Genomic DNA, 27,256 nt, shown 5'->3' with positions numbered 1-27,256 from the left:
TCCCCAGGGTTCTGTACTGACACACGGGCATGGAAATAATATCAGTCTCCTGAATAAATGTACCTGTGGTGTAAAAGCAGACTGGAGCTACAGAGACAGACCACATCAAACTGCTTCAGACTTTATTAAACCAGCAGACAGTTCAGAGTTTCTCTTTCACGTCTGGGAGCAGGTTTCCTGATAAAAGTCTTGTTTAGACCCTGGTGCTTCCTGGTCGTCTTTGGACCAGAACCTGAATGATCAGACCCTCCATCAGAAGCAGAATAAGGGCTCTGACATCCTCCACAGAGCTCATCATCAGCAGACAGTTTTATAAAATGCATAGAAGACAAAGGTCCACATGTCCTTAGAGAAAGCCGGCTGAGGGGCGGGGCTAAAGGGCAGCATGAGGAGTTGTACTGCTCCTGTGGAGAGTGTGCATGTGTTCAGACAGACAGGAAGTAAACTGAGGTAAAAACACATGATGCAGGATGTAACAGCTGGATCAGTGGGAAGTATCAGGAGCCGAAACTGTAGAATTCATCATGTTTATGTTTTACAATTTCATATTTTTATTAACAGGACAAAGTCAGCTGACTGAAGGTATTGAAACTATAACGCACAGGGATCTAGTCTTTTTGGCTCTGATCCTGATACAGTTTTGAATATCTACTAATACAGATATAGTCTTAGATTCATCTTCTTTTTATAATGTCAAAGATTTACATTTTCAGGTAAAAAAGAAAATAAAAAAAGAATGTTTCACTATAAAGTCATTCTCTTTTGGTTTTTATTAATCTGCTCCTCATCACATCACCTTCACTGAGCTCTGGTAAACTGTGCCACCTTTGTTTTTTATAGACACCAGTTTATGCATGTTTCTCTTCTGTATTTGACTGTGGCTGACTGTGAGAGCAGCCTGACTTTGTTAATAAGTGAGATAAAATAATTTCAATTTGTTTCTGTGTGAAGAAACACTGCAGTTTTCCTTCTGCTAATGAAATACACAATTAAAAGAGAAAGCACAGGTGGGACACAGGAGACAGGTCAGACAGAGGCATGACAGGAAACAGGTGAGACATGGGTGAGACAGAATACACAGGTGAGACACAGGCGAGACAGTGTTCTGCAGTCATTAAAGACAATATTTTCCCACATCCAGCACAAATGAGCTGCAGACTCACATTAACACAATAACATGCGAACAAAGCACGGACACCTGAACCACAATGGAGATGGACGGACATGAAATGCTGTGTGTTCTGTCTTTGACTCTAAGACACTGAAAGGAATCCTGAGCTCAAAAACCTCAAACCATTTGTATTTATTCTGGGCTCAATTGCCTCTCCCCTTTGGCACATGCTGATGAGCTGAACATCTCTGGTTTCAGGCCAGAACAACAGACCTGAACCGCTCAGATGTGTTTTTTAATGGGCTTTTTACTGTTTTCTGATATGTTCTAGATAAAACAACAATTTAAGTGTTAAGGAAAACTGCAGTTTGATTTCGGCAACACAGAAAGTAGTCCTCATCTCAGATGTCTTAAATAAAGACATGCACCAAAAATGATTTTCATGATCACTTTAATCTGGTGAATATTTCCTTACTAATAGTCCTGTCTATAAACACCCTCCAGATGTGTTGTTGTGTTTGACCAACAGTCCAAACATATTTCATTTACTATCACGTATGACAAAAAAAAGAAATGATAGAAACAGAGGTTAGAGTTGCTGATTAACTGACCTAATTGATGCACTTTTACATAAAGTAATTAGTGCATTGTAATTAATTGCAGCCCCGATTTGACGGATGAGCTGGAGACACAGTGGAGGTTGTGTGACTTCTAATGAAATGACGATGAAAACGGAGGCACAAACCAGCAGTGGGTCCATGAGAGGCACAGATGGGTGGTGTGTGGTAAGGGGGGTTGGTGTGAGGGCGGGGGGGTGACATGGCGGTTTCTCCGCCTGTAGAACGAACAAAGAATAAAATGAGGCACTTGTTATGATCCAGAGCTGCAGGTCGTTGGACATGTTGGCCACACAGTCCGTCCTCTACCATGGCTGTTGCTATAGAAATGTGTCATCCATCGTTTTTGACCATGTTACCATGGTGACGCAACAGGACTACAGCTGGACCTGACATCTGTGTGTATGTGTTTGTGTGTGTGTGTATGGCTCTGTTAGTGTTGTTTCTTCTGTACAAGCAAGCAGGCAAATCATCTCTGGTTCTGTTTCATATCTAATAATAATAACAATAATGTCATCAAGCATTTACATGTTCATCTTTATAAAAATAAAAACATTCCTGTGATATTCACATGCTCAGGTTACGTAGAGAGGGAGCGGCTCAGTGTCGGAGGACTAAAAGGTTCAGGTGTCATTTGCATATGAGTTTGAAGTTGGCAAGATGAAGATGAGCAGAGCAGGAGCCTGTATCATCCACAGGCCTCACTGCGTCTAACCTCAGTGGTCCTGATGCTGGTTTCTCTAAGGCTCTGCTGAGGTTTCCACATCATGTGACAGAGATGAAGCCAGTCATGTGACAGCCACTGCAGCAGCTTTTAAACCCTTTAAAATGATCAGTTATTATTATGACTTTTGTTCCTTTCAGGCTCCTGTAGAAGGCATGACTCAATGTTTTCCACTGAGCTGATTGGTCAGCAGTCAGTCTGCTGTGATGCACCCTGTTTAAAAGTACACCAGCTTTGTGAAATTAAAAAACTCTGAAGCCCAAAAAGAGCTGATCTGATGTAACGATACAGGTTTCAGATGTAACTGAGAGATGATGGGTAAAATATTGGCTCCATTGTTGGCTCTGTGTGCAACTGGCCAATCGGAGGCCTCAAAGCCTGCCACCAGCCTATCAAAAACAAGTTTCTCTCTGTTTGCTTGTAATCCTTGAATCTGAAATGGAATTGTTCACTATCATCCAATAAGTTGCAGAAAGAGATGGGTCTTCTCCCAGCAGGCCTATCAAAAAGCCCTTATAAGTAGCCAAAAAAAAACCAAACAAACTAAACTGCAAATGAAGAAAGAGAATATCCTTACGGTTGGACAGCATAGCCAATTACAGTGAGAGCCCACCTGTCAGTTCCTGCCCACTGAGCCGACTGCCAATCAGAACCTGTGTTAGTTTCTGCGGGCTCGGCTTCAGCCAGGGGCCCGGGGCTTTCCCCTGCTGCCATGAAGACTGAGCTGTCATCCAATCAGAATCCTCTCTCCAGCCTGTAGTAGCAATGCTGGCTGCTGATTCGCTCACCTCTGAGAAGCTGGCTGCTGATTCACTGTCATCATCATTCATTGGCATAAGGAAAGAAAATGCTGACCTCTGAGCTGCAGCCGAGCTCCCAGAATCCTTTGCGTCTCTCTCCTCATCCCCTCTGTTGGCTTCTTTCTCTCTCTTCCTGCTCTTCGTCTCACTCCTCCTCCTATCCCTTGCTCCTCCTCTAGATTCCTCCACCTCCACTCCCTCCTTCAGCAGCAGAGTGTCCCAGGATCGAGCCCCGTTCCTGGGTAAGCTTCTGCTCCGCCTCCCCTGCTCTCTCTGGGCATCCACCTTCTTCTGCCTGACAGTCTGACTTCTCATCCTTTCCTCTTTTTCCTCCTTCTTTTTCCTCCTCTCTTTCTCTTGCTGCCTTCTCTCCTCCTCCCGGGCATCCTCCTCTACCTCGTCCAGGTCCAGATCAGGAGGCCCTCCTCCTCCTCCTGTTCTTCGTTTGTATTCTCCCTCTCTTTTCCTCCTCTCTCCTCCTCCTGTACCAAGTCCACCTCCTTCTCCATCCCTCTGCTGGTTGAAGGAGGCAGTTGTCATGGTTACTGTTGCCACATCCTGCTCCACTGCATGTGAAGAGGAGGAGGGGGGGAGGGCTCCTTCCTCAGGGCCTGATAAACAGAGAAATAAATGATTAAAGTGCAGTTCCCCTCCCTTCCAGCAGATGCTGCTGTGACACTTTAGACAGGCTGAGTTCTTGGGCCACTGGACAGCAGGGTCCACAGGAGCAAGACCCCCTGAACTGAAAGAGACTGTGCTAGTTTTGCGCCTGTTTTTAGCTGTTTTGCATCTCATTTTTAATGTGGTTAATGTTTTACTTGTATTTTGACTATTAGTTTATTGTGCAGATCCCTCTAGTCATTTTGTTTCTTGTCATTATTGTTTTATGTCACTCTTTGAGGTTTAGGGCGGTTTTGAATCTATTTTTACTTGTTTTGTGTCTCTTCATGGTTTGATCTTTCCAACAACAGTTGCTTCATACAGACACTGTAGTCCAGCAACTGCACATTTCATCAGGGTGACATCTCACCTGTATCAGATTTTCTCACAGCTGTTTCCTCTATATAAATATATTAAACCATGAAATGTGTCATTTCAGCAGAAACATCTTTTTTTTATTTAAATTGAAAACACAGTGGAGCTGAACACTAAAGAGCTGTATTTGTACTTTGTGTGTAGTCATACCACAGAAACAAGCGGCTGAGCCTGAGGCCTCACCGTCTGCATCGAACAACACTCTGCTGTTCTGGGGCTTTAATCTGTTTTCAGCAGACTCTAATCTGAGAGTGAGCCGGGTCACGCAGCGTCAGCCGGGTCTCCTGAAGACCGCACACAGGATTCAATAACACCAGGTTCATGGTCAGAGGTATGGACGTGGACAGGGATTATTGATTATTATACACAGTAATGAAATAGATGAAGGTGAGCTGGACCAGGACAAGCAGCAGGAAATGATGCATTAACTTGACAATGTGAGCTCAGCTGCAACACTATTAACGTGTACTGATTTATATTATCAACATTACTTTCATATTGTTAATTTCCTACTGACTTTTTAATATCATTAACACATTTAAACATGTACCTGTATAGAAGCCTTCACGTGATACAAAGCCAAAACAATATGTAAACGTTGCATGTAAACATTATTAATCATGTTATCAAACTTACTAATGTGGCATTAACATATGAACATATATTATCAATTCAGTGGTAACATGTTTATGTTGTGTTATAACAACATGTGTTACTGACATGGACCTGCCACATTACTAAGTGATGACTGTTACCATCATATTGATAATAACATATTGTTAGAAACATATACTTACCATAAGCCCAACATGCGGTAAATAAAATATTATTGACGTAATAAAATAACTACTTCTTATGTGATATCACCAAAGTCATAATGCAGCATCTTAACTAATGCGCTTTGGTAAACGTAAAAAAATGAAAGGATGAGATGAAAGGATGAGTCAGTGAAAGTGAAATACAAGAAGAAAGGATGTAAAGACGTGAGTACAACAGAGCGTTACCAACCGCGAGTTTTCTGTGCGTCCGATCACGTAGAAACAGGGTTCGCCCTGTTTGGAGTTTGTCATACACAGAGACAGGCTGGACAGCTCCACTGAGGAGGAGGAGCAGGAAATACAGGAGGGAGGAGAGCAGGAGAAAATACAAGTCAAACAGCAGGAGAGCCCCCAGACCTGGCCCCTGGCTCCTGGACAAGTTTCCTTTGTGTTTCAAAATGTTTTTAATGATGTCCAGGGAACTAACAAACCCATAAACCTCCAGTCTGACTCTTTTACGGTCACTGTAAATACTACAGTACCCACAAGCCTCAGCTTCTGTTGCAGATGGTGCAGAGCCCAACATCAGAAAGTGAATTGATTTCTACAAACTGCAGTGTAGCTTCAGAATGTGAAGCTCCGTGGTTGGCAGTTAGTGAAATGCACCGTGGGAGTTGTAGTGTCTCCTTCAGTTGTTTGTTGATTTTTTTTTTTTTTCTGATAGGAGAATTACAGTTAACGAAAAACAACAGATTCAGTCAAAACAAGAGATTCATGGATTAATAAAAAATAATCAGAAACTTGACCAGGATTATTTTTCTACCAGGGAAATTAAATAAAAGAAACAGACATCAGAACTGAGAGAAGCAGCAGGGAGACAGTTTACAGCGCAGTCACCTGTGTTGTCAGGGGTCGTGTCGTCTAGTGTCAGAAGGTGTGGTCAGGTATTGTGTTGTCAGCCAGGTGTTGTCAGGTGTAGTACAATAAATTAGGTTGAGTTATAGCCTCACCGTAGTCGGGCACGTATCCGTTGCCTTTCTTGAGGATGAGGTGGATCCGATGTCCTCCTCTTCTGATCTGCTCCACAGCCTGACTGTGAGTCATTCCTGATGTGCTGTCTCCATTTATCTCCACCAGCTGGTCCGACACCTGCCAGCACAGGTACAACTGTTTAACAACACAAACACACTAACACTGTGTCCAAATAAAGTCACTGTAATGCCCATGTCCTCTGTCAGAACTGCAGTCAGGATTTATTATCCAGTTTCTTTATTATTGTTTTTATTCACAAAAATCTTCCTGCTTAAAGATTATGGTCCCTCCTGTGATCCTGACAGGCTTTTAATGTGAAAGTGTTGCCTTTTACAGTGTTTGGATTTAAACAGTTAACTGAACCCGTCAGTCTGGAGCCAATCCCAGCATGCAGTGGGTGAGAGGTGGGTCCCACCTGGACAGATCAGCAGCCTATCACAAAGCTGACACACAGAGACAGACACACACTTGAATTCACACCTACGGGCAATTTAGAGTCACCAACCAACCTTCCCTGCATGTGTTTGGACTGTGGGAGGAGAAAACCCACACAGACACGGGGACAACATGCAGACTCCACACACAAAGAACCCACCAGGGTTCAGACCGACAGCTTGCTGCTGGGAGGAGACTGTCACACCACTGCCTCACCTCGCCGCCCCATATTTGGGGCATCACTGGAACTGAATCCAGAATGAGAATACTATGACTAAAATGTCAAGATTTGGACCTGAATCAGTCAACAACTCTACTAAATACCCATATACCCATATTTCCAGCTGAACAGAAATCCTCAGGTGCTGTCACACATGGGCTGACACATGGTTTCTATTTTGGCTCAAAATGATTATAGCACGATCACAGAAGTCAGTCCAGGTGCTTCCACCCACTCATTGTTTGTCTGTCATTTGTGAGCGTGAGGACATTTCTGCGGCGTGTTGACGTTTCTGTGGCATGACAATGTTTCTGCGGCACGACAACGTTTCTGCAGCATCAGGATGTTTCTACTCAGTGAACCGGGTTTAGATAAGGGTTGGAGTAAGGGCGTAGGGGAGTTACCTGTATCTTGTTGCTACGTTGGGCTGGCCCGCCCTCCATCAGACCCAGTACATACAGCCCCATGTTGTACTCACTGCCCCCCCTCAGAGAGAACCCGAAACCTGTAGGACCTCGTTCCAGATCCACGCTGTAGAACCTGGACTCATCCTGAGGGAGAGACAGATGATAAAATCACAGCTGCTCCTGTAACTGCAGCCAACACCTCTGCTGTTACCGCTGTTTTTCCTGTGCTAGTTCTACCATAGCTGTTACTGCTATGCCTACTACTACTACTACTACTATTACAACTACACTGTGTACTGTTAGTACTAATTTGGAATGAAAAAGAATGTGACAGTGACCTTTGGCCTCCCTCTGGATCCTTTTATCAGTCGACCATCGATGTCCAGGTCTGCCCCTTCGGACAGAGAGGAGGGATCTGAGGACAGAAGAAATCTCTAAACATTCTTGGGTTTATAGTTTGAGCTGAAAGTCATTTCTCCTATTGCGGCGGTAAATTTTCAGCCTCAGCTCATCGAGTTTTAGAAAAAGATTTTTCTAAACAAATGTCAGCAGTGATTTCTTTTCATGTGCAGAGGATCATTGTCCCTGTGTCAGTTAAACAGTTTTATATTAAACCAGAGGGTGTAAGCAGGTGACTGTTTTCAGTTAGTCCTGACCTTATTTCGTCTGTTGTTGCTGTCCATGAATTATTGTTTTATTGTTTGCAGTAATTCACATTTTTTACAGGTGGCACTGTAAAACGCTCTTTTCATGAACAATCAGTGTACTGATTTTTATTTTTATTGGTTTAATGAAGTCATTGTTGAGTAAGAAAACAGTAATATTAGATTTTTCTTGTTTTGTAGATAGATAAAATGTGTGTGTGTGTGTGTATGTGTGCATCTTACGGTGTTTTGGTGTGATGCTCAGCCTCAGCGTGTTCCCGGCTCTCCTCAAGATCTGGGCCAGGTCTCGGTGCTGCAGACCTGTGACCGGTCGGCCCTCCACCGCCTCCAGCTGATCTCCGGGCTGGATCTGGCCGCTGCGAGCCGCCGGGCTGCCGCGACGCACCGTCACAAACCGGTGAGACATTAGGGAGGGGGCTGGGGGGAGGATGGGGGGAGAGGGAGTCATTTCTGTTCATGTTAAAGTTCAAATGAAACATTCAGGTAAAATATGGAGAGCCCGATGTGATCTGAAAACAACTGTTTTGGTTTGTTCACATGGTGGAATCATCAGCTGTGATGTGGAACGCAACAGTTTCTGTTAAAAACAGATATGAAACAAAGTTTAATCATTTCGCAGTCAAATGCGGCAGCGCTGTTCTCCACAGATAAGAAACGGTTAATCTCACACAGTGGATTATCTGACCTGACAGCTGTGGAAGAATAGGTGTGTTTTAATAATTGAGGTCTGTTCAGTCTGAACCAACAGCTGTTGCAGCAAACCAAGGAAAACACAGACAGGAAGCTCGGAGAGCCTGTCGGTTGAACCACCCCAGTGGCACATCATGGTTCCTCCTAAAGTTCCTGAAAACCTGAGCAACATTCAAAGGTAAAGTGCAGGAAAAGACTGATAGTGAATATTTTATGACAGACCAAAACTTCGCCGACAGCGAGAACACACCAGCAGAAAAACTGGCAGGAAACCAGGAACACCTCAAACTAAAACCTCAGCACAACAGAAAAAAATTCTAAGTGAAATGTGCTAAAAGTGTCAAAAGCTCAGTGGAAGTCCAGGACAAAACTGTCTCTGAGCTCATTTTTTACGACTGACCTGAGAAAAACAACATTTGTGAAGTTTCACCACCAGAGTGGTGTTGAAACCTGAGGGAGGGAAATTCTCAAGAATATTTTCTGGCTCAGACACTAATCGCTGGAAACAATTACAGACCAGAGCTGTACTGATGTGAAGACAGACGGCAGCACAGCAGGTAAAACGGGACAAGAGTCCAGCAGACAGACTTTGGACCTGGTTTAAATTATGCTCTAAACATTATAACAAACCTTCACCACTTCAACACTAGAAACTAGCTCGACACTGGGTCCTCTGTGTTCTGATTAAATATAAATCCACAGTATAAAAATAAAGCAGAATGACGAAGCTGAATGACTGGGAAGGATCTTTTGCTCTGCTGGAAGTTCAGTTTTCCCAGAAATGACCAGAAAGAATGAGATGAAAGTAATGATGAATGCTTTGGTTTTTCTTGGCAGGTCAGGACCTGCTGTTGCTGTGGGTCTGCAGAGCTCAGAGAAACAGTGTGACACTGGGCTGAACAAATAAACCGACGTGGGTTGAACAGGACTGTGAGGTAAACAGGATCCACAGAGAATGGCCAAAAACAGGAAAAAACAGCAGCTTGCTGCTTTTTAAGACACTTTGAACCTCTCAGTTCTCAGAGCCAAGTGAGTGTGTGTTCAACTGGGGTTAAACTGAAACGGTGCTGGGATGCCGTGTGAGCTAAGTGCTGAGTTTGGCATGTTCAGAGGCGGTGGAGGAGGAAACACAACGCTGTAGAGAGAAATATGTTGGGAGCAGCAGCAGGAGGAGTGTGATGTTATCCAGACCGACAGCTGAGCAAAGAAACACTGACATTGAAAAACCGTCACTGCGCCTCCTAAAATAGCAAAACATTAAAATATGGACTCCTGCACTGACTGCAACATACATCTGAACATTACATATGTGCTGGTATCAGTGGTACACGAGTGAGCCTGAGACCTGCAGCACCAATGAGTTTCTTCCTTCAACGCAGCAATAGTTTGCATCTATCCTCCATTAATTATACCCATCCATCCATCATCTTTACCCGCTTACTCCTATTTAGGGTCACAGGGACCAGCTGGAGCCTATCCCAGCTCTCTTTGGGTGAAAGGCAGGAGTACACCCTGGACCGTTCACCAGTCCATCACAGGGCCACATAGAGACAAACAACCTCACACACTCACACTCATTCCTATGGGCAATTTAGAGTCACCAATCAACCTGACATGCATGTTTTTGGACAGTAGGAGGAAACCAGAGTACCTGGAATAAACCCACGTAAGCACAGGGAGAACATGCAAACTCCACACAGAAAGGCCCCTGCTGGGTTTCAAACCAGGAACCTTCTTGCTCTGAGGCAACAGTGCTAACCATTTATCCACCGTGCTGCCCACGCAGTTTGTATCGTGACAGTGCGGTTCACGTATTCTAAAACTTTTGTTGTAAAATATTGAATACGCATGTCATTGGTCCATGAAAAGCTCCAGCCCTGCAGTGTAGTGTTTGTAAAATCACCCCAAAGTGTCCTGTGTTTTATTTTAGGAACCTCAGCACATCTATTGTCTGCACTGTCATAGAATTCTCAGCTGCATGCAGCAACATGATGGGCAACCCCTCAAACTTACAAACAGGTTTCCCCGTGTTACAGGAGCAGGAGCTAGGCTAAGTTAGGTGTTACCATAAATGTCACGACGCTGAGGCCTGTGCAGACAAATATGAATCATAGATAAGAACATTTGTTGAAACCGCTCTGACTGTAGACCTGTCGCAGATGGAAAACCACTAAAATATTAACCTGTTGAGGAAAAATCCAATTCGACCTGAGACTGCACCAGCAGCACTGGAACAAACACTTAAACAAGAGCAGAAACAATTCAGAGTAAAAGTCCTACATTCCAAATGTTACTGCAGTACCAAAGTATCACCCTCCAAATGTACTTGAAGTATCCAAAGTAAAAGTAGTCATTGTGCAGAATGGCCCATTTCACATGAATGTATCTGATATTATTGGATTCTAATTATTGATGCATTATTGTGTTCATCACTTTAATGTTGCAGCTGGTAAAGGTGGAGCTAATGTTAACTACCTTATATACTTCTAATTTGAAGTACTTTCCATACTGCTGGGTAGTTTGGGAATCTTAGTGCAAAGACTAGAACCAGGGGAAAGCGTTAGTCCAGCTGCAGAGAATATTCCAGTTAGAGGACTAACCCAGATGTTACAGTTGACTGATGTGACTTCAGATGAGCGTGTGAGTCAGTTTATGTTGGGCTTGTACAGCTGGAGACATACAGACAGCTCAATCAGTCTGCAGCTCTGGGTGAATTTTACTGGGTCGTGTCACTGAGGCTTACTGTTATGTAACACACACACACACACACACACACACACACACGGCTTATTATATCATTGCAAAACAAAAAACACAAATGTTGGTCACATAATAGGACCTCACATCGGGTCTGTGTGTGTTTAGTCCTGCAGAAACACAACAAAAATAAAACTGAACCAGGCTCAGGGAAGTATTTTCATTTTAACTGTAGATTACTTTGAGAGACTGTTGCAGTAACAGCAAAAACAGTCTTTGATAAATCGGTGTCTGTGTGTGTGTGTGTTACCAATCACTCTCCAGGTGTTGATTAAAAACTACACAGGTGAGGATACCTGCTTGACCCAGTGATAATCCCCTGCAGAGTAGACTAGAGTGGGACAATGTGTGGGGGCTTGTCCTGTTTTTATCACAGAAACTACTGTTGATAAGAGGCAGCAGAAACTCAGGGAGTCAATGTCATGCTAGGTTTGGGAAAAGATCTCACAGGTCAGTTTGAAGTTTGGATAGTTTCACTTTAAATAATCCACATCTAGAACCAAAACCCAGCCTGGCAGCAAGACTTTGTGCTCTTCACTCTAATTTCACTGAAATCTCTGTAGACTAAAGAAATAGGAGTGAGAATGAAACTGTGCATGAGCCACTGCAGCGCTTTTATCTTGTGTCAATATTAGATTTGGTCAAAGTAAAAACCATAAAACTGTTTCAGCAAGAGGGAACAAAAAGTCCAGGACCCCCTGAACTCTAGTCTCTATCTTCCCAGTGAGTGTGAAGCCACCGTTTATCATGCCCAGACCGTCCTGCAGAACAGCTCACAGCAGAGCACACCAGAATCAGGTCTGTCATATTTTCTAACAGGGTGTCAGTGCTGATTTGCAGCTCAGCAGGTCTGCATCCTAATCCACCAACATAGATGAAGCTGGACTTCCAACCTTTACCTCCCCCTAAAACCACTTTATTCACGGAATGTGAGCAGATTTATATCCACAGCAAGAACAGCACCAGCACATAGCCAGAGTCATATCCACAGAGTTTCTGAGTGAGCTGAAAAGAGTTCAGACATTCCTGAGATAAAGACTGAGTAGGAGGGAACACACACATGAAATGAAGAAATCACAGTTTCTTTACAGACTGAAACTGGGTCCCAGCTGTGGTTTCAGCATCGTCTTTACAAGATAATATAACTTTTATGGTTGTCTCGTCTCTGGGTTCAGGGTTCAGATAAACACCCGGAAGGTTTTCATTCAACAAGTGCAACACAGTTGTTTCCTTCAATATAAAACTGGAAATTTTCACAGTTTTTAGACCGAACATGAGCGTAAAGCACCACCACCGTCCCAGCCAAGTCCAGCACCACCACCAGCCCCAGTTACAGGATTTTTGTAGAAACCACCCCCGCTGCTGCAACCTCACTTCACCACCTGGTTCCTGAACAGTGTCATCGCTCTGAGTGGCCACTTACGTTTGGAGTCTCTGACAGTTTTCAGAGCCGACTGCAGTCGCTCCAGCATGATGAGAGTCCAGACTGAAAACACAGAGACACAAGAGGAAGCTGCACCTGTAGGTCCGGTCCCCCTGTCTGTCCACCTGTCTGTCCTGTCTGTCCACCTGTCTGTCCTCCTGTCTGTCCTGTCTGTCCTCTTGTCTGTCCTGTCTGTCCTCCTGTCTGTCCACCTATGTGTCTGTACAAGGCAGATTGTTTCTGTGATAACGAACGAGACTAACTATGAGCTGCAGGGGGAGAGAGAGCGAGAGAGAGGCAAATAGAAAGGGGGGGGTGGCTAAAACTGAGCAGATAGTGGTGGGTGGAGCTCTGCGTGCGTGCGTGCGTGCGTGCGTGCGTGCGTGCGAACAGCAGAGGTGCCTGTTTCCACAGCGACGACACACTCATGTGACCCTATTGGTGCTGTATTCAGCACATTTCTGGTGTGTGGGGAGTGACAGCGCCCCCCACTGGCTGTACGCCTTGTTGTTGCCCCTGTCTGATCACACAGCATCCTGAGATATAACAGCTTGCAGGTCTGTGCTGAATATTAGTACCAGCCACTGTTGCAGTATTGTTAGGACTCTTTAGTGCAGTAATTACTACTGGAGCAAACGTAGTTTCAGGTGTCAGATACCCAGAAATGTCCATGCAGCCACTTGAACACCATAGAAAACACATTGTTCCATATTCCAGATCATGACTTATGGCTCAAACCCTGATGTTTCCTGCAATATCAGAACTGTTGGGTGTAACCACATATGTGTAGTAGATTAACACACAAACAAGCAACCAAACACAGCAGCTCAGGGTTAGCAGGGGCTCAGTGGGACTCACCTCCATTGGTCACTTCCTGAGAGGCAATCACGAACCCAAAGCCTTCTCCTGGCTGCCTCCTCAGCTCCACTTCCACCACCTTTACTCCCCCTCCACCTTTCGCATCCTTGGCCACTGCTCCCAGTACTCCCCCTGCACCTCCCGCTCTGGCTGGAGGGGGTCCGCTTGTATTCTCCTCCACTCCCAACAAATCCCGTGGCTCTAAGGTCAGCGTCACAGGAACTGAATCCAGGAAGCTGGTGCTCTGGATAAGGCCTGAGGTTGGGGGCCCATTCGGCATCTGGGTGGGAGGGGTTCCTGGAAAAAACAATGAAGAGTCAGACTGGTAGCAGGGGATGACCTGACAGAGGTCAGAGGTGGGGTTTTTACCTTGGTGGATCCCTGGAGACGATAGGTGGCCCTCCTTAGGACTCTCAGGGGTCAGGCCGGCCTGGCTAAGCAGGGGGACACCCCCCATCAAGGCACCCGTAGATGGAGAAGGCAAGTCGGCTAAAGTGGGGTGGGAGGAGGAGGAGGTAGGTGGGCCATGAGGGGAGGTGAGGGACTTGTAGAGGTTGGGGGTGATGACAGGAGAGGAGATGGGACCTAAGAGAGGGAGATGTGAAAGTCCTAAATTCGTTTTGTTCATTTTCCTTCAGTCGTTTCACAGGTTTCATGACCCAATCATGAATCAAATACACAGAACAGTAACACTCATTATTAAAGGGGGTGGGACTCCCGTGCATGTTCGGTACCTGCTCTGTAGACCAGCAGGACCACCTCACCCTGTTTAGTGTGTTCCTGCAGGACCTTCTGGACCTGGGGAAAGAAGTCACAGTTATTGAAATAGTTTTTAATGGAGACCCTTACCCTACCCCTAGTCCTTGATCTATTTTGACAATAATCCCCATATAGTTGGATGAGCAATCTGGGAGCCTTGGGTATCTTGGAGTCTCCTCCACATCAGCAGGACACCAGATTCAGTGGATTCAAACCTGTTGCGGATTCTCAGCTGCCACTCTTTTCATCTGTACCAGGTATCTTGACAGTTTAGCAAAATTTGGCCTGTGTGCACTAACTACTGTACTTTGTACTTTTGATGACAATAAGTGTTTACACTTTCCAACCAGTGAAACTCTTTAAAAACCTTTTACCTGGGAGAAGCTGAGGCTCTGCACGTCTGCACCATTGATCTTCACTATTGCGTCACCCGGCTGCAGCGAGGGGCACTGCCTTCGATCCCAGACGCGCCTCACCACTGCCAGTTGACCCCCTTGGCCCCCAGCTGTCACACTGAATCCCAGCCCCCCACACTCACTACGCCCCAGGGCCACCGGCACAAGCTGTCCACCTGGGGCGGACCCAGGCGATTCTGCCCCAAGAGGGAGCACCAGCCCTGGGTTTCCTCTGGAGGCCGGGGGAGGCTGGTGACTGGCTGGACAGCCATTAAAACCACAGGGGGGAATGTCTCTGGGTGGGGTTAGAGCCAGGGTGGTCTGGGGCATTGGTGGGCGGTGCACAGGAGCTCCCGGGGGTGTGGAGGAGGAAGGGGTGTTGTTGGTGCTACTGGAGTTCAGGAGAAATCCTGATTCAGGCTGAGAGAGGGCCAGCCTGGACAGATTGTTGGAGGAGATCATGGGGAGGGTGGAGGAGGATGTAGGGAGTGTGGATGTAGACAGATCGCTCTCTGAAGACTTGGAGCTCTGGTGGTGGAGGACGGAGGAGGAGGAGAAGGTGGGGAGAGTGCTGCTGTTGTAGCGAATCAAAGAAGACCTGCAAGGAGAAGCAGACAGCTCTGCCTGGAGCACGATGTACATCCATCACAGCACACCATGCATGATTTGCAAAATGCTTTTTTTGGGGGGCTAATGTGAACACACAATATTTCCCTTAACCTATTACTCACCTTAAACCAACACTTATTAACAATGTTAATACTAACAGTTTGAACACTGCTAATAACGCCAACACATTTCTAACAGTGCTACACCCTGTTAACACTGACCTTCGAGTTCCACCATTAGACAGGCCTCCATTGGAGTCACTGTGATTGGCTACTGTCCTGTCTGGGGGTGCGGATGGAACCAGTGGGGGGTCAGAGGAAGTGGGGGTGAGGGGGCCTGCCAGCCCATTTGTCATTGGCTGTGTGTTGTAGGAGGGCGGGGTTTGGCCCGGTCCTGGATTGGAGAGTGAAGGAGACAGAACATTATCAGGCTGATGTGTTTGCAGTGTTACTGACTTCAGGCTTTTACACCTGTTGGTTGGAGGAAGTGGATATTCTGGCTGGAACAAGTCATTACACGGACCTGCCATGCTGCTGTTGGCGTCCAGTGTGCGGCTGTATGTGAGGTGTGTCAGACCTTGGTTCAGGTTGGGAGGGTTGGAGGGTTCGCTTGGGGTCTGTGGCTGTAGATACAAGGTTAGTGATTTACAAGAGGTCCCATGACTGGACCAGAAACACAAACAAGAATAGATGCAAAACCATGGAACACCTGAGATATACTTCTAGTGATACGTTAAAGTAAAGCTGGTGTTGTACCGTCTCCAGACTCTGTTTGGGACACCCATCAGGGTTATAGAGCATCGGGTAGCCTCTCCTCAGCACCACATCTACACTCTGCCCCATTGGCACCGACTTCAGCATCTCCACCACCTCTTTGTGAGAGCGGCCCAAGACGCAGGTGTCATTGATGTAGACCAGGATGTCCGCTGCAGGACAGCCATAAATGTTGTGTATTATTAGTCAAAACCGATTGTTCATAATTTGATTGTTTGTTTGATCCTCGTTTGTCCCGGTTGTGTATTTGACTGGTCTCACATTCAGAGTGTTTCTGCTGCCTGTTTTGCTCCACTTTCCCCAGAGTTTTCATCAGCTCTGTGTGTGTGTGTGGTTGTCTGTGTGTGCGTGTGTCTGTGTGTGTGTAGTAGTAGTATCAGTAGTAGAAACAGCAGCAGTACCTGTATTGAGAGCCGGTGGTCCTCCAGGTGTAACACTGTACACCTGCAGAAACTCTCGAGGGCGACTTCCTCCGACGATGTTGAAGCCAAAACCTCGAGGACCCTTCGAGAGTCGAGTGTGGATTGAGTAACCTTTCAGCTGACTGGGCTGCTCCGTGAACTCTGGGACTGAGACAGGACAGAGACCAGGTGGGTGCGGGGACAGTGAAGGATATAAGACAGTTAAAACATGAACATGTCTTTGCTGCCCCCTGCTGCTGCCAAAATAAAAGTCCCAGCAGGACAGTATTTCTTCGTTCTGCAAAGTTCTGCAAATTCCACATTTTTACATAACATTTGTTTAACTGTGATGTTATGGGTATAAAGGATGAAACCACATATACAAGATAAAATATGAAGAAATAAATACTTAATTGTGATTATTTTTAGTTAAGTAAATAATTCCACTTTTTTTGACCTAAACAAAAAAAATAAAACAAATTTAATAACTTAAATTGAATAAATAAACTGAGCTCAGGTCCATCAAATGTTATCTAAACAAACCAAGAACTGATCAGAGTGCAGCAGTAGAAGGTGGTGCTGAGTAACATTAGGCAGTCAATCATTCCATCAGACAGGAAGCCAGACTCACGTTCTGTGCAGGAAGTTGCCTCTCTGTTCTGAGTTCGAGGATCCAGCCAGCTGGTCATCTTCAAGTTATGACTGACAGAGAAACACCATCATCATTGTCATTATCATCATCCTTACTACAGTCTTTGGTAAGACTCAATCACAATGAATCCTGGGTAATGTAGGAACACTGGAACTGGTCAGAGCGTTACTATGTTAGTTAAAATTTTCTCTGCCTGGTTGGCTGCATTTCTAAACACAGTGGTGGTTTGATAGTTTCACTTTTTAAGGTTTGATTTCTCTAATTCTGGAAATTAAAGAAAATCCTGCTCAATACATGACTCCAGATAATAAATCTAGTGTACCAGTGTCCTCTGAAAAAAAAACTGCACAATTTTAAGTTTAAACATCATTGAAGTGTCCACCACATCTAAATATATTTTTCCAACAGTCAGAACGGAAGTCCAAATCACGAAACTCAAATCTGATTATTGATTATTTAATAGATGACTGATCAATGATATCGACACTTACTCGATGTAGTATGGCTCTCCTGAATCACTGAAGGCCATCTCCCAGTTTTCAGGCAATGGACCTCCTCCTCCCCTTCCTCTCACTACTCCTCTTCCTCCTCCTCCATTCTCCATTCCCTCCCGGCCTCCTGCTGCTGACTCCCATGATTGGCTGACAGGCAGGGTGGTGGGCGGGGCTCCTGCTGACCCTGCTGATAGTGTGTGTCTGTGTCAGGAGTGTCATTTGAACACAAACATCCCATTAAGAAACCATCAAATTTTAGAGTGATGACCTGGTTCAAGGTTAGGGCTAGGTTAGGTCTGGGTGTAATAAATTGCCGACATGGGTTCCTAATAAACTGAACAGGTCCAACACAGGGGTTCCTAATAAACTGACTGGGTCTGACACAGGGGTCCTAATAAACTGACTCAGACTGACCGGACAGTCCACTGTCCTCCTCGCTGTTGTCTCCTTCCTCCACAGCTTTCTCCAGGTTACTCAGGGACTTGCTCCTCGTCCTAAAATTCCTCAGCAGGTTTCGGTGTTCCTGGTATGTGATTGGGGGACTTTCGGGGCCGATGTGGACAGGCCGGGGAGTTCCATAATAGTTCCCTGTGATTGGATGAAGAACACACTTATGAGTGAGTCACTCCTAGGACTGGACAGTAATAACACCTGATGTTCAGGTAAACTCTCCACACAAGAGAAACAAACTCACCCTCATTCCATTTAAAGACATTTTATCTTCACAGTTGAAACAATTGAAAACCAGTGCACCCAGTTCAAGCTGGACTCACCAGTTCTCAGTCAGTCACAAATTATATTTGTAATTCTTTAATGAGGGTAATCCTTTAATAACAGTAAGACATTAGTAATAAAAAGAACGTGTATATCTATGTGGATTTAAATATTGTGTGGAAATAAGGGATAAATAACTGATTAAAAACAGAAAATGTCAATAAAGGTTTTAGTGTGAAAGGTTTTCAACAGGAAATGAAAACTGTCAAAACTAAATGTTGAATAGTGTCAGAATAAAATGTGACACACAGAAATTCATGTGGGAATTCTATTTTAGTCTCATTAATCCCAACACATTAATACGGGAGGGGGCAGGTTTGAAGGATTAGAGTTAGAGAATCCTCTTTTCCTCCAAAACATTTAAAAAAACAGTCCACCCTTCAGCAAAAACAGCAGCTTCAACCTCAGAGAGACCCCCAGGGGGAGCCAGATACATGTCAGCTAAAACATGAATGTGAAGCATCAGGGACACTGGATCTGACTCAGACATCAGAACATTTGGTTCCAGAATGTGGAGTTTGACAGTACAGGTGCATTTGTATTTTGTACCTTTGAACTTGCCACTCTCCAGCAGGGCTCCAGACTCCTCCAGAGAGAAAAACTCCTCAATGGAGACAAAGTTGTAGTCCACACCTGAGATCTCTCCGTCCCGGGGCTGCCTGGTTGTACCTGCAGGAATTACGCCATGATGTCATCACATGGGGACAGAGCCTAACATAGGTGCTCCTGCTGTAACATGATGGTTGACAAAATATAGTCCTGTACAGGTGTGTCTTACAGGTAACAGTGCAGAGGTACAGGTGTATACGAGTGTATGCAGGTGTGTGTTACAGGTAACAATGCAGAGGTACAGGTGTACACAGATGTGTGTGCAGGTGTGTCTTACAGGGAACTGCACGCAGGTACAGGTTCTCTCTGATGAGCTGCTGCAGCTGACTGTCCATGGAGCCTGGAGTGAAACACTTGCTGAGGTACAACCTGAGGTCCTTACAGAGGGACGAACCTGGACACAGACCAACATTACGTCACCCAGTGGGACCAAGAGGCTGAAGGGTACAAGTACTGTGCATGTATTCTTCTTCTACTCTAATTTTTACTGCACTACATTCATCTAACAAAGACAACAAATTCTCACAATAAACTGGCAGAACAAAGACAGTCAGAACTTATTTTACAGGTGCTGTGTTTTCCAGCTAATTTCTTATGTTCATGTTGTAAACCTGAGCTGAAAATTATGCAGATATTTCCATGAAAGGCAAAGCAGAAAGTGTTAAGGGCTGCAGTTATTTTGCTTATTACATTCAAGGTTTTTGTAGAAAAAAAAATTACACACAGCAGTTCAGTGAAATATTGTTAATGAAAAGACACCAAAGCTAAAAAAGTCTCCATTCCTTTCAAACAGAACCAAATGTGTGCATATCCAGATAATTCGTAGAAGGAAACCAACTCATTTTCAGGAGGTGACGAAGGAGGTTTCCTGGAAATTTGCAGGAAAACAGAACGAGAAAACAAAGCTCTCCTTATAAGAATGATTGAACACCACAGGTGTGTACTTGTCCTCTGACCTGGCGAGACCGTCTTGATCCTGATTGGATGAGGACAGGAGTTGAGGACTCCTCTGACATCACCAAGGGTCATCCCTAACACGGGCGTCCCCCCAATTTCGAGGATGATGTCACCCACTGTGGCCCCCCCCCCCAGGGGCTGCCGTAACAAATGGGAACTCGCCGTAGTCGGCCCCACCCCCGATGGCCAGACCCAGCTCTCCTGAGCCGCCGCCCAGCGGGACAAAGCTCTCCTGCACCTGAGGACAAGGTGGAGCCGCAAAACAACAGGTTAGTGATTCAGAGAAAAGGAAGTGAAATTTTTAGAACTGCTCTTACAAACATGTCCTCACCTTGGAGCGCCAGTGCAGCTTCTTCACCGTGGCTTTAGACATGGCGGCCGAGCTGCAGACAAGAACAAACAACCTGTTACTCAGTTGTGTGATTGGCACTTCACACAGACGCCCGTTCACACCTGCAGTCGCCCGCTCACACCTGCAGACGCCCGTTCACACCTGTAGACGCCTGCTTATACCTGTAGACACCTCTTTACACCTGTAGAGACACCTTAACATGTGTAAACATTGATCTGCTGATTGATCTTTCCTTATTTCCTATCGAAGACGCTTTCATTTTTTTCCTGCTTCCTTCCTTTGCAGGAAGCTTTTCTTCACCTCTTTGCCTCCTAACTAAGGCACTTCTAAGCTTCTAGGATGCTTATTTTGCTCCCTGACTTGGACACTTTTTGGGGGTCATCTTTTCCTGCTTCCATAGGAATCTCTTTGCCTTTGGCTTTTTTATTAGTGAGCTTCGCAATGTCAAACCAGGAGTTACTTTATATACTCACCACCTAAACAGAAAGCTTCGTTAGCTCCTCACTACATCACCTACCTATCTGCCTTCTTGGTGATTTATAAGGAGGCTTTTTTGACCTCCCCACTTCAAATCAAGACGCTTCCTACCCAAAGTGCTTGTGGCTTAAGAATCTGCAGACGTGGTTTTCTCCTGTCTGTAGTTTTGTTTCCTAGCAACAGTAAAGTTTCCTGCATCGTCTCCTCGACTCGATTTCAGAAAGCAGCAGATGGCGTCAGACAGCAGGGGGCCGCACACACACAAAAACAAACCGCACAACCACCAGCATCATTTCATTTTTACCAATCCACACAACCACACACAGGCCACGAGACGCCGCACATTAAATATGGATGAACATATGTGAAGGTGTGAGTCAGTGAAGAAACACAAACAGACACCATAAATTTAGCTGAAGGCCAGAAACCCAGGTTAGGAAGCTTTCTAGAAAGAAAGTGAGGAGTGTAGGAAGGGGACTTGTTTCAAAGAAGGCAGCAAAGCCACTTTGTTAGCAGATAAAGAGGGAAAACACAGCATGGCATTTATAGTAGGGAGTGATCAAAGATTTCTAGTGAGGAAGTATAAAGATAAGAAGGTTCCTACTAGGAAGAGGGGAAACATGTTTTTACAAAGGAAGCACAGAGGTAAAGAGATGCCTAGTTAGGGAGATAGGTAGCAAGGAGATAAAAACACTTTTTATTTAGGAAGTGAGAAGTTTATGAAACGTCTTAGTAAGGAACCAATTCGGTCAAGAAGCAGCTACTTAGTTACATGGGGATCAAGAAGCTTCCTAACAAAGTGGGGTGAGAAAAGGGAGTAACGACTGTTTTTACGGAAGTGAAACAACGAAAAGATTCCTCATTAGGGAGTGAGGAGGGAACAGCCTTCCTATCTGTGCGGCGAGCAGGTAAAGCAGCGTCCTGGTTCTGCCTGCTGCCATGTGTGTGCTCAGAAGACGCAGACGTGTTTGTGAATGATTCTGGGTTGGCACCTCGCCTGGAGACAGGAAGTGCAGTGATACTCATCACAGAGGGAGCTCAACATGTGTTGCAATTAACACGTCATTAGCACATGCTCGCTCACTCCCCTCTCTTTCTCTCTGTCACTTCCTGTCACTTCAGTTGCTCGGTCATCAAAATAAAAGACGTTCCCAACATTCAGTGACTGTGTGTCGTACCTGTGCAGACGACTGGTTGGTTTGTTCACATAGCCAGTGGTTTTCTCTCTCTCCTCTTTCTCTCCTTATGTCTCTTGCCCTTCGTTTATACCTTTATGTTTTCCTTTACTCCCTCTATCTGCTTTTGTCTCTGTGTCCCTCGCCCTCTCTCTCTGATAAAGCAGGTCAGAGTCCAGAGGTGTGTTCAGGGAGTGGACTGTTCTACTCTCACTGTTTACACTCTTTACAGGTGTGTGTATCTACACAATCTTATGGGACTATTAACTGATAAATATTGCTGGGATGACTGTGGCTCCTTACAAGATCATAAATCTTGATTTAGGAGTTCCTAATAAACTGATTGGGTCTGACACCGGGGTTCCTAATAAACTTACTGGGTCCGACACAGGGGTCCTAATAAAGTGACACCTGAGTGGTTTTAACAGCACTGGAAGACGTCCTCAGACAGTAGGAACACCACAAAGTAAAACTCCTCTGTCATTCAATCATTTCAAATCATTCAAAATGTTGCTGCAGTAAAAGTCCAAAAGTATCATCATCCAAATGTACTTGAAGTATCCAAAGTAAAAGTAGTCATTGTGCAGAATGGCCCATTTCACATGAATGTATCTGATATTATTGGATTCTAACACTGTAGGTATTTGCCTGATGACATAAGCACATGATTTCAAAAGTTTGGCTAGAAAACCTGCTGCAAAAGTCAGGAAGGCTCAAAGACTCTGTAGCAACAGGGACGAAGGCCAATGAACTAATTCAAGGGAAGAAATGATTCATGTGAGACTGGATTTGTCCCCATCCTCTGAGGCTTCATAGCTCTGAGCTATATGCAGCAGGTCATATGTAGGTCAGGCCCCTGCGCTATGAGGATGTTCACTCTACTTGTCTGACTGTCTCTAACCACCGTCAGTGACAGTGTGTGTTTATCTGACAGTTTAGGCTCTAATGAGGCTGCAGATCCCGAGCTCAGCTGAAACCGGCTCTGACACACATGCAAACACACTCCACCACCAAAAAGATCACTCCATGTTGTAACTCCGACCTGCCTTGCTCAGTTGCAGCTTTTTAAAGTGATCCTTCTCCCAGCACAGGCCCACAGCTCAAAACCAGATCCACAACGAAGCAGATCCAAAGCCACAGTATCTTACAAACATGTGTTCAGACCTGACAGTGCAGCAGGACCAGTCTGACATTTGCATGTTTCAGGTACACTGTGGTGGAAACAAAATCACTATCATGGAAACTTGTTTCTAAACAAATGAATACCTGCACATTATTTTTAAGACCTCCCCAGATTCCCTCTGGTTTTTATTTATGTCCTGTGGATCCACAGTTTTCTTAGTTTGAGAAGCAGGAGGAGAAGATAGAAACACTCTGGTCTCTATGGTGGTTTGAGGTCTCTGGTGGTTTTGGGTTTCTGTGGTGGTTTTGAGTCTGGTGGTTTTGGGTCTCTGTGGTGGATTTAAGCTGTTGTTGGTTACAGCCTTGTTGGTGTTGGTTTAAATGCCCTACAGGAAGTTGGGGGTTTTGGATTCCAGGGCTTAATGTCCAGTTATTCTACAAACCCAACTGTGGTGAACAGGCAGGAGAATCTTAACCTGGATTTTTAGAGCAAACCTGCAGGTGTTCTCTGTATTTGATGGTAGATTGTTTTACAGGGTGTCAGGATCAGACGCAGTCAGCTTCACCTCAGGGTTTGGAGCGCTCGGCTCAAAGGCATCATTCAGAACAAACACTGGCTCATTTTTTCCTCTGGGAGTTGTAGTCTTTAATATCACAGTTCTGTAGTCTTCTACTAACAGCTCAGAGCAAAGAAAACCCCTCAGTCAAAGTGCCGCCGGTGTTAATGGGCCTGTCATTTCTTTACGTTCACCTTGGGCTTGGTCCCACAGGGAAACTGTTCATACTCCAGGTTTGACTAACAGAACATGATGTTCCACAGTTTTGTTCACCTGACAGAAAACAGCCATCATACTGTCCAACCAACAAACATTGAACTTCCTCAGGTTCAGTCAGAAGTCACTGCAGGTCGACAAGACAGGACAAACCTCCCGTGACAAGGATGACGGTGATGATGAGGATCAGGGAGGAAGACCATCTATTACATAACTGGCAGTGTTTGATGGTGTCACCACTGATAGCTGACGATCCCTGTGGAAACCATTTCTGCTGACTGTTAACCATGGTTGTAACAACAGATTGGACACAGCGCCATCTTAGCCTCAGACCTATGACCAGCTTAGTAATGCTTAATTCACAGAGCATTTCTTATCTCATGAGCAGGTTCAGGTTTCAGCCAATCTGAAACGTTCAGTGAATCTGGCTGTGAACAAACTTATAAGAGGATAGTCAGAGATTTTTAGAACAAGAAGAGGAAAAAGTTCCTGCCTGACTCGTGAGAGTTTTCTCATTGACTGTGACAGAAAGGCTGAACCGTCTGTGGTGACAGGAAACAATAATCAGCTGATTGGAGTCATCAGCTGAGTCAGACTGATGGACCATATTCACTGCGAAACACAAAACTCCTGAAGTGTTTCTGATCACCTTTGCTATCAATCAGAAAACTGTCAATTAGAACAATCAACTGGGACAAAGACCAGAGTGGGACAGGGATTAGACTGATGACTGATCCCACTGCAGACTCCCTGCTGTGCCACCTCTCCTCTCTAATATTTCATTCTTCTGTGGTTTCCTCTCATTCTTCACCTTGTTACCTTTCCCTGTTCTTCCCTCCTCCACCATGCCCTGCATCCTTTCCTAATTTCCTTCTTGTTGTGGTTGTGGAGGAGATATTGTGTGTCAGAGCTGTTTAACGGTGTGTGCTAATGTGCTAACGTGCTAATGTGCTGACATGAGTGAGGTGATGTGGTTCAGGTAATTCTTCAGTTTCCTCTCCATGCATGTTCTTTTCTTAACATTTAACAAATATTTTTAGATCTGAAAACAATTACTGTCATTATTGATTCATCTACCACTTACGTTTTCCAGTGAATAACCCAGTCACCACTGTTAATTAAATATCAGAATGTTTCCTGATTATTTCCTGAGGAGAAACTAAACTTAAGTTCCTTAGTTTTAACTGTTGACCTGCTGTGTTCTGACTGGTCGGGTCACCTGAGGTCACCTGATGTTACTTGATCTGAGTTAATTACCTGAAGCCTCTCTTGTCCCAGCTATCCCTGCCATACCCACAGCTGATTTCCTGGATCTGGTGTTTTCAGCCAATCAGAAGCAGGATGTGCAGGGATAGTTGGAAAACAAGCAGGGCAGGGGTCCTTGAGGACATGGATTGGGAACCAGTCGCCTAGAGTTTCCCCTGCTTCTGTGTACTGATCCAGGCTAAAGCCACACAGCAGTTGGCCTGATCTCATTTCAGGGTCAGTGCAGTTCAGTGCAAGTTTCTCTGCTTTGCTGTGTTTCATTGTGTGCTCAGTAATGTGTCACCTGCTGGAAAATATTAACCTGAGCCAACACTTTCTGCTCTGGCACTCACACTGCAACAGACTCTGTTTGCTTTACGCCGCCGACCTGCTCACTTTCACCTCTTCAGCCCTCATTGTGCCGTAAACACCATCTGACTGCTTTCAACCAGCAACACATTTGTATACAAAGTGAAATATTCAAACCACAATCTTTCTGGTTTTTATGGCTGATGGAAAAATTAGAAACATCTGCTGCTTCATTTAGAATCTTTGGAAACTCGAAACAAACAGTTTGGATTCAGTGGACAAACTGAGGTGAAACCAGAGTATTTCAGGTTCAAGTCCATGTTAGCGTATCAGCATGTTAGTATGTTACCCTGACAGCATGTTAGTGTGTTAGCTTGTTAGCATTTTAGCCTGTCAGGATGCTAGCCTTTTTGCTTGTCAGAATGTTAGCATGTTAGCCTGTCAGGAAGTTGACCTGACAGCATGTTAGTGTCTTCGCCTGTCAGCATGTTAGCATGTCTGGATGTTAGCCTTTTAGCATGTCAACATGTTAGCCTTTCAGGATGTTAGCATGTCAGCATATCAGCATGTTAACATTTCAGCATTTCAGGATGTTAGCATGTTAGCATATCAGCATGTTAGCACGAGTTTGTTACCTACAAGCCCTGCAGATGACATCATCAAACACCTGCTGCAAACCTCTATATTTTTGAAAGTAATGTTCCTGCCTGCCCAGGCTTTGGTTTCTCTTCAGTTCTGACCAGTTTAAAAATCTGTGAGCAGACTAAACTTAAATCATGTGATTTATTACAACAAATAGAGCATCTTTGTACACACAGGTGAGCACCTCTGGTTCTACAGTCTGCTCAGAAGTCCAATAAAAGTGGGTTTTACTGGTGAACTGGCTGCTGCGTCCAGTTCCTGTGGGGGCACAGGCTCAGGTGCAGCATCAGGACCAGCAGCACCTCCCCCTGCCCAACGCTGTGCCTCCCTCGTCCTCCACCTCCTGCTCCTCAGTTCTACACTGTCCAACGTGTGCAACACCATCCGCACCAACACCTTAATGCACCACCTCCTCTCATCAATCAGTTACCTACAACCAGCACCACCTCCTCCATCAGTCCGTGCGCGCTCAAACAAAGAGCAGCTCCTGTAGCGCGCATCCAGCTGCTGTCCACCGTGTAAACACATGCACATTGACCGCGCAGCAGCTGCTGTAAACACCGTGGCAGGTGACACCTTCATGTGCTGCTGGAGGAGGTGGAGGAGATCGAGGTGATGGAGGAGGTGAATGACAGTCCGCTGCTGCTCAGCCCGGCAGCAGGCGGCAGGTCTCGGCTGTGAATGTGCTGACAGCGCCGTTTGTACCTACAGGAAAAAAATGCACCGACAAAGCGGGTTTCTCGGTCAAAACGGCCAGGAACGCGCCCCGGTGCCTCGTGCCACAGAAACGGGAAAAACAAACCGGGAGCCCGCTGGTCCGTTACCTTCATAACTGCTGCCGTGGCTCCTCCGCTTCTCCCAGCGCAGCGCGCCGCGTCTTTTCTCAGCTCCGCTAAAAATCCTCTCCGGGCTTTCAGTGTATTGATCGCTCCCTCGGTGCTGCTGCTGCTGCGTGCGTGCGTGCGTGCGTGCGCAGCATGGGGCGCGTGCATGCGTACCCGTGCGTGATGTCCACTGCAGGTGAAAATGCAAAGCGCTGTAAGGTGGAAGATCACACACGCCGAGCACGGCACATGCACGCGTGTTTCTCTGTAACTCCCAGTGTGCGTGTGCGCGTGCATGCGAGGTGCAAGCACGTAGATTAATGGAGCCTTAATACAGTGAAGGCAATGACGAGTTAAGGTCTCTCTACCACCCTCTCTCCCT

The 27,256-nt window shown here is 45.5% G+C and overlaps 1 protein-coding gene across 1 annotated transcript; it reads right to left on the bottom strand.

The window, feature by feature from the left end:
- Window positions 1-105: 105 nt before the first annotated feature.
- On the bottom strand, window positions 106-27,245 carry magixa (MAGI family member, X-linked a). The gene is given in 22 exon segments (XM_026332606.1): window positions 106-3,863; window positions 6,056-6,194; window positions 7,137-7,283; window positions 7,478-7,554; window positions 8,027-8,221; window positions 13,533-13,829; window positions 13,902-14,117; window positions 14,267-14,330; window positions 14,666-15,284; window positions 15,517-15,688; window positions 15,818-15,917; window positions 16,051-16,220; window positions 16,470-16,637; window positions 17,101-17,171; window positions 17,613-17,799; window positions 18,030-18,203; window positions 18,939-19,058; window positions 19,276-19,392; window positions 19,955-20,087; window positions 20,089-20,193; window positions 20,287-20,338; window positions 26,875-27,245. Coding segments are annotated over 21 exon segments (4,128 nt in total). The 5' UTR covers window positions 20,329-20,338; window positions 26,875-27,245; the 3' UTR covers window positions 106-3,048.
- Window positions 27,246-27,256: the final 11 nt, after the last annotated feature.

The sequence above is a fragment of the Mastacembelus armatus genome, chromosome 7 (assembly GCF_900324485.2).
Source record: "Mastacembelus armatus chromosome 7, fMasArm1.2, whole genome shotgun sequence".
NCBI classification, from domain to species: domain Eukaryota; kingdom Metazoa; phylum Chordata; class Actinopteri; order Synbranchiformes; family Mastacembelidae; genus Mastacembelus; species Mastacembelus armatus.
Note: the sequence above shows the minus strand (reverse complement) of the source record. Positions and strands in the feature narration are given on the sequence as shown.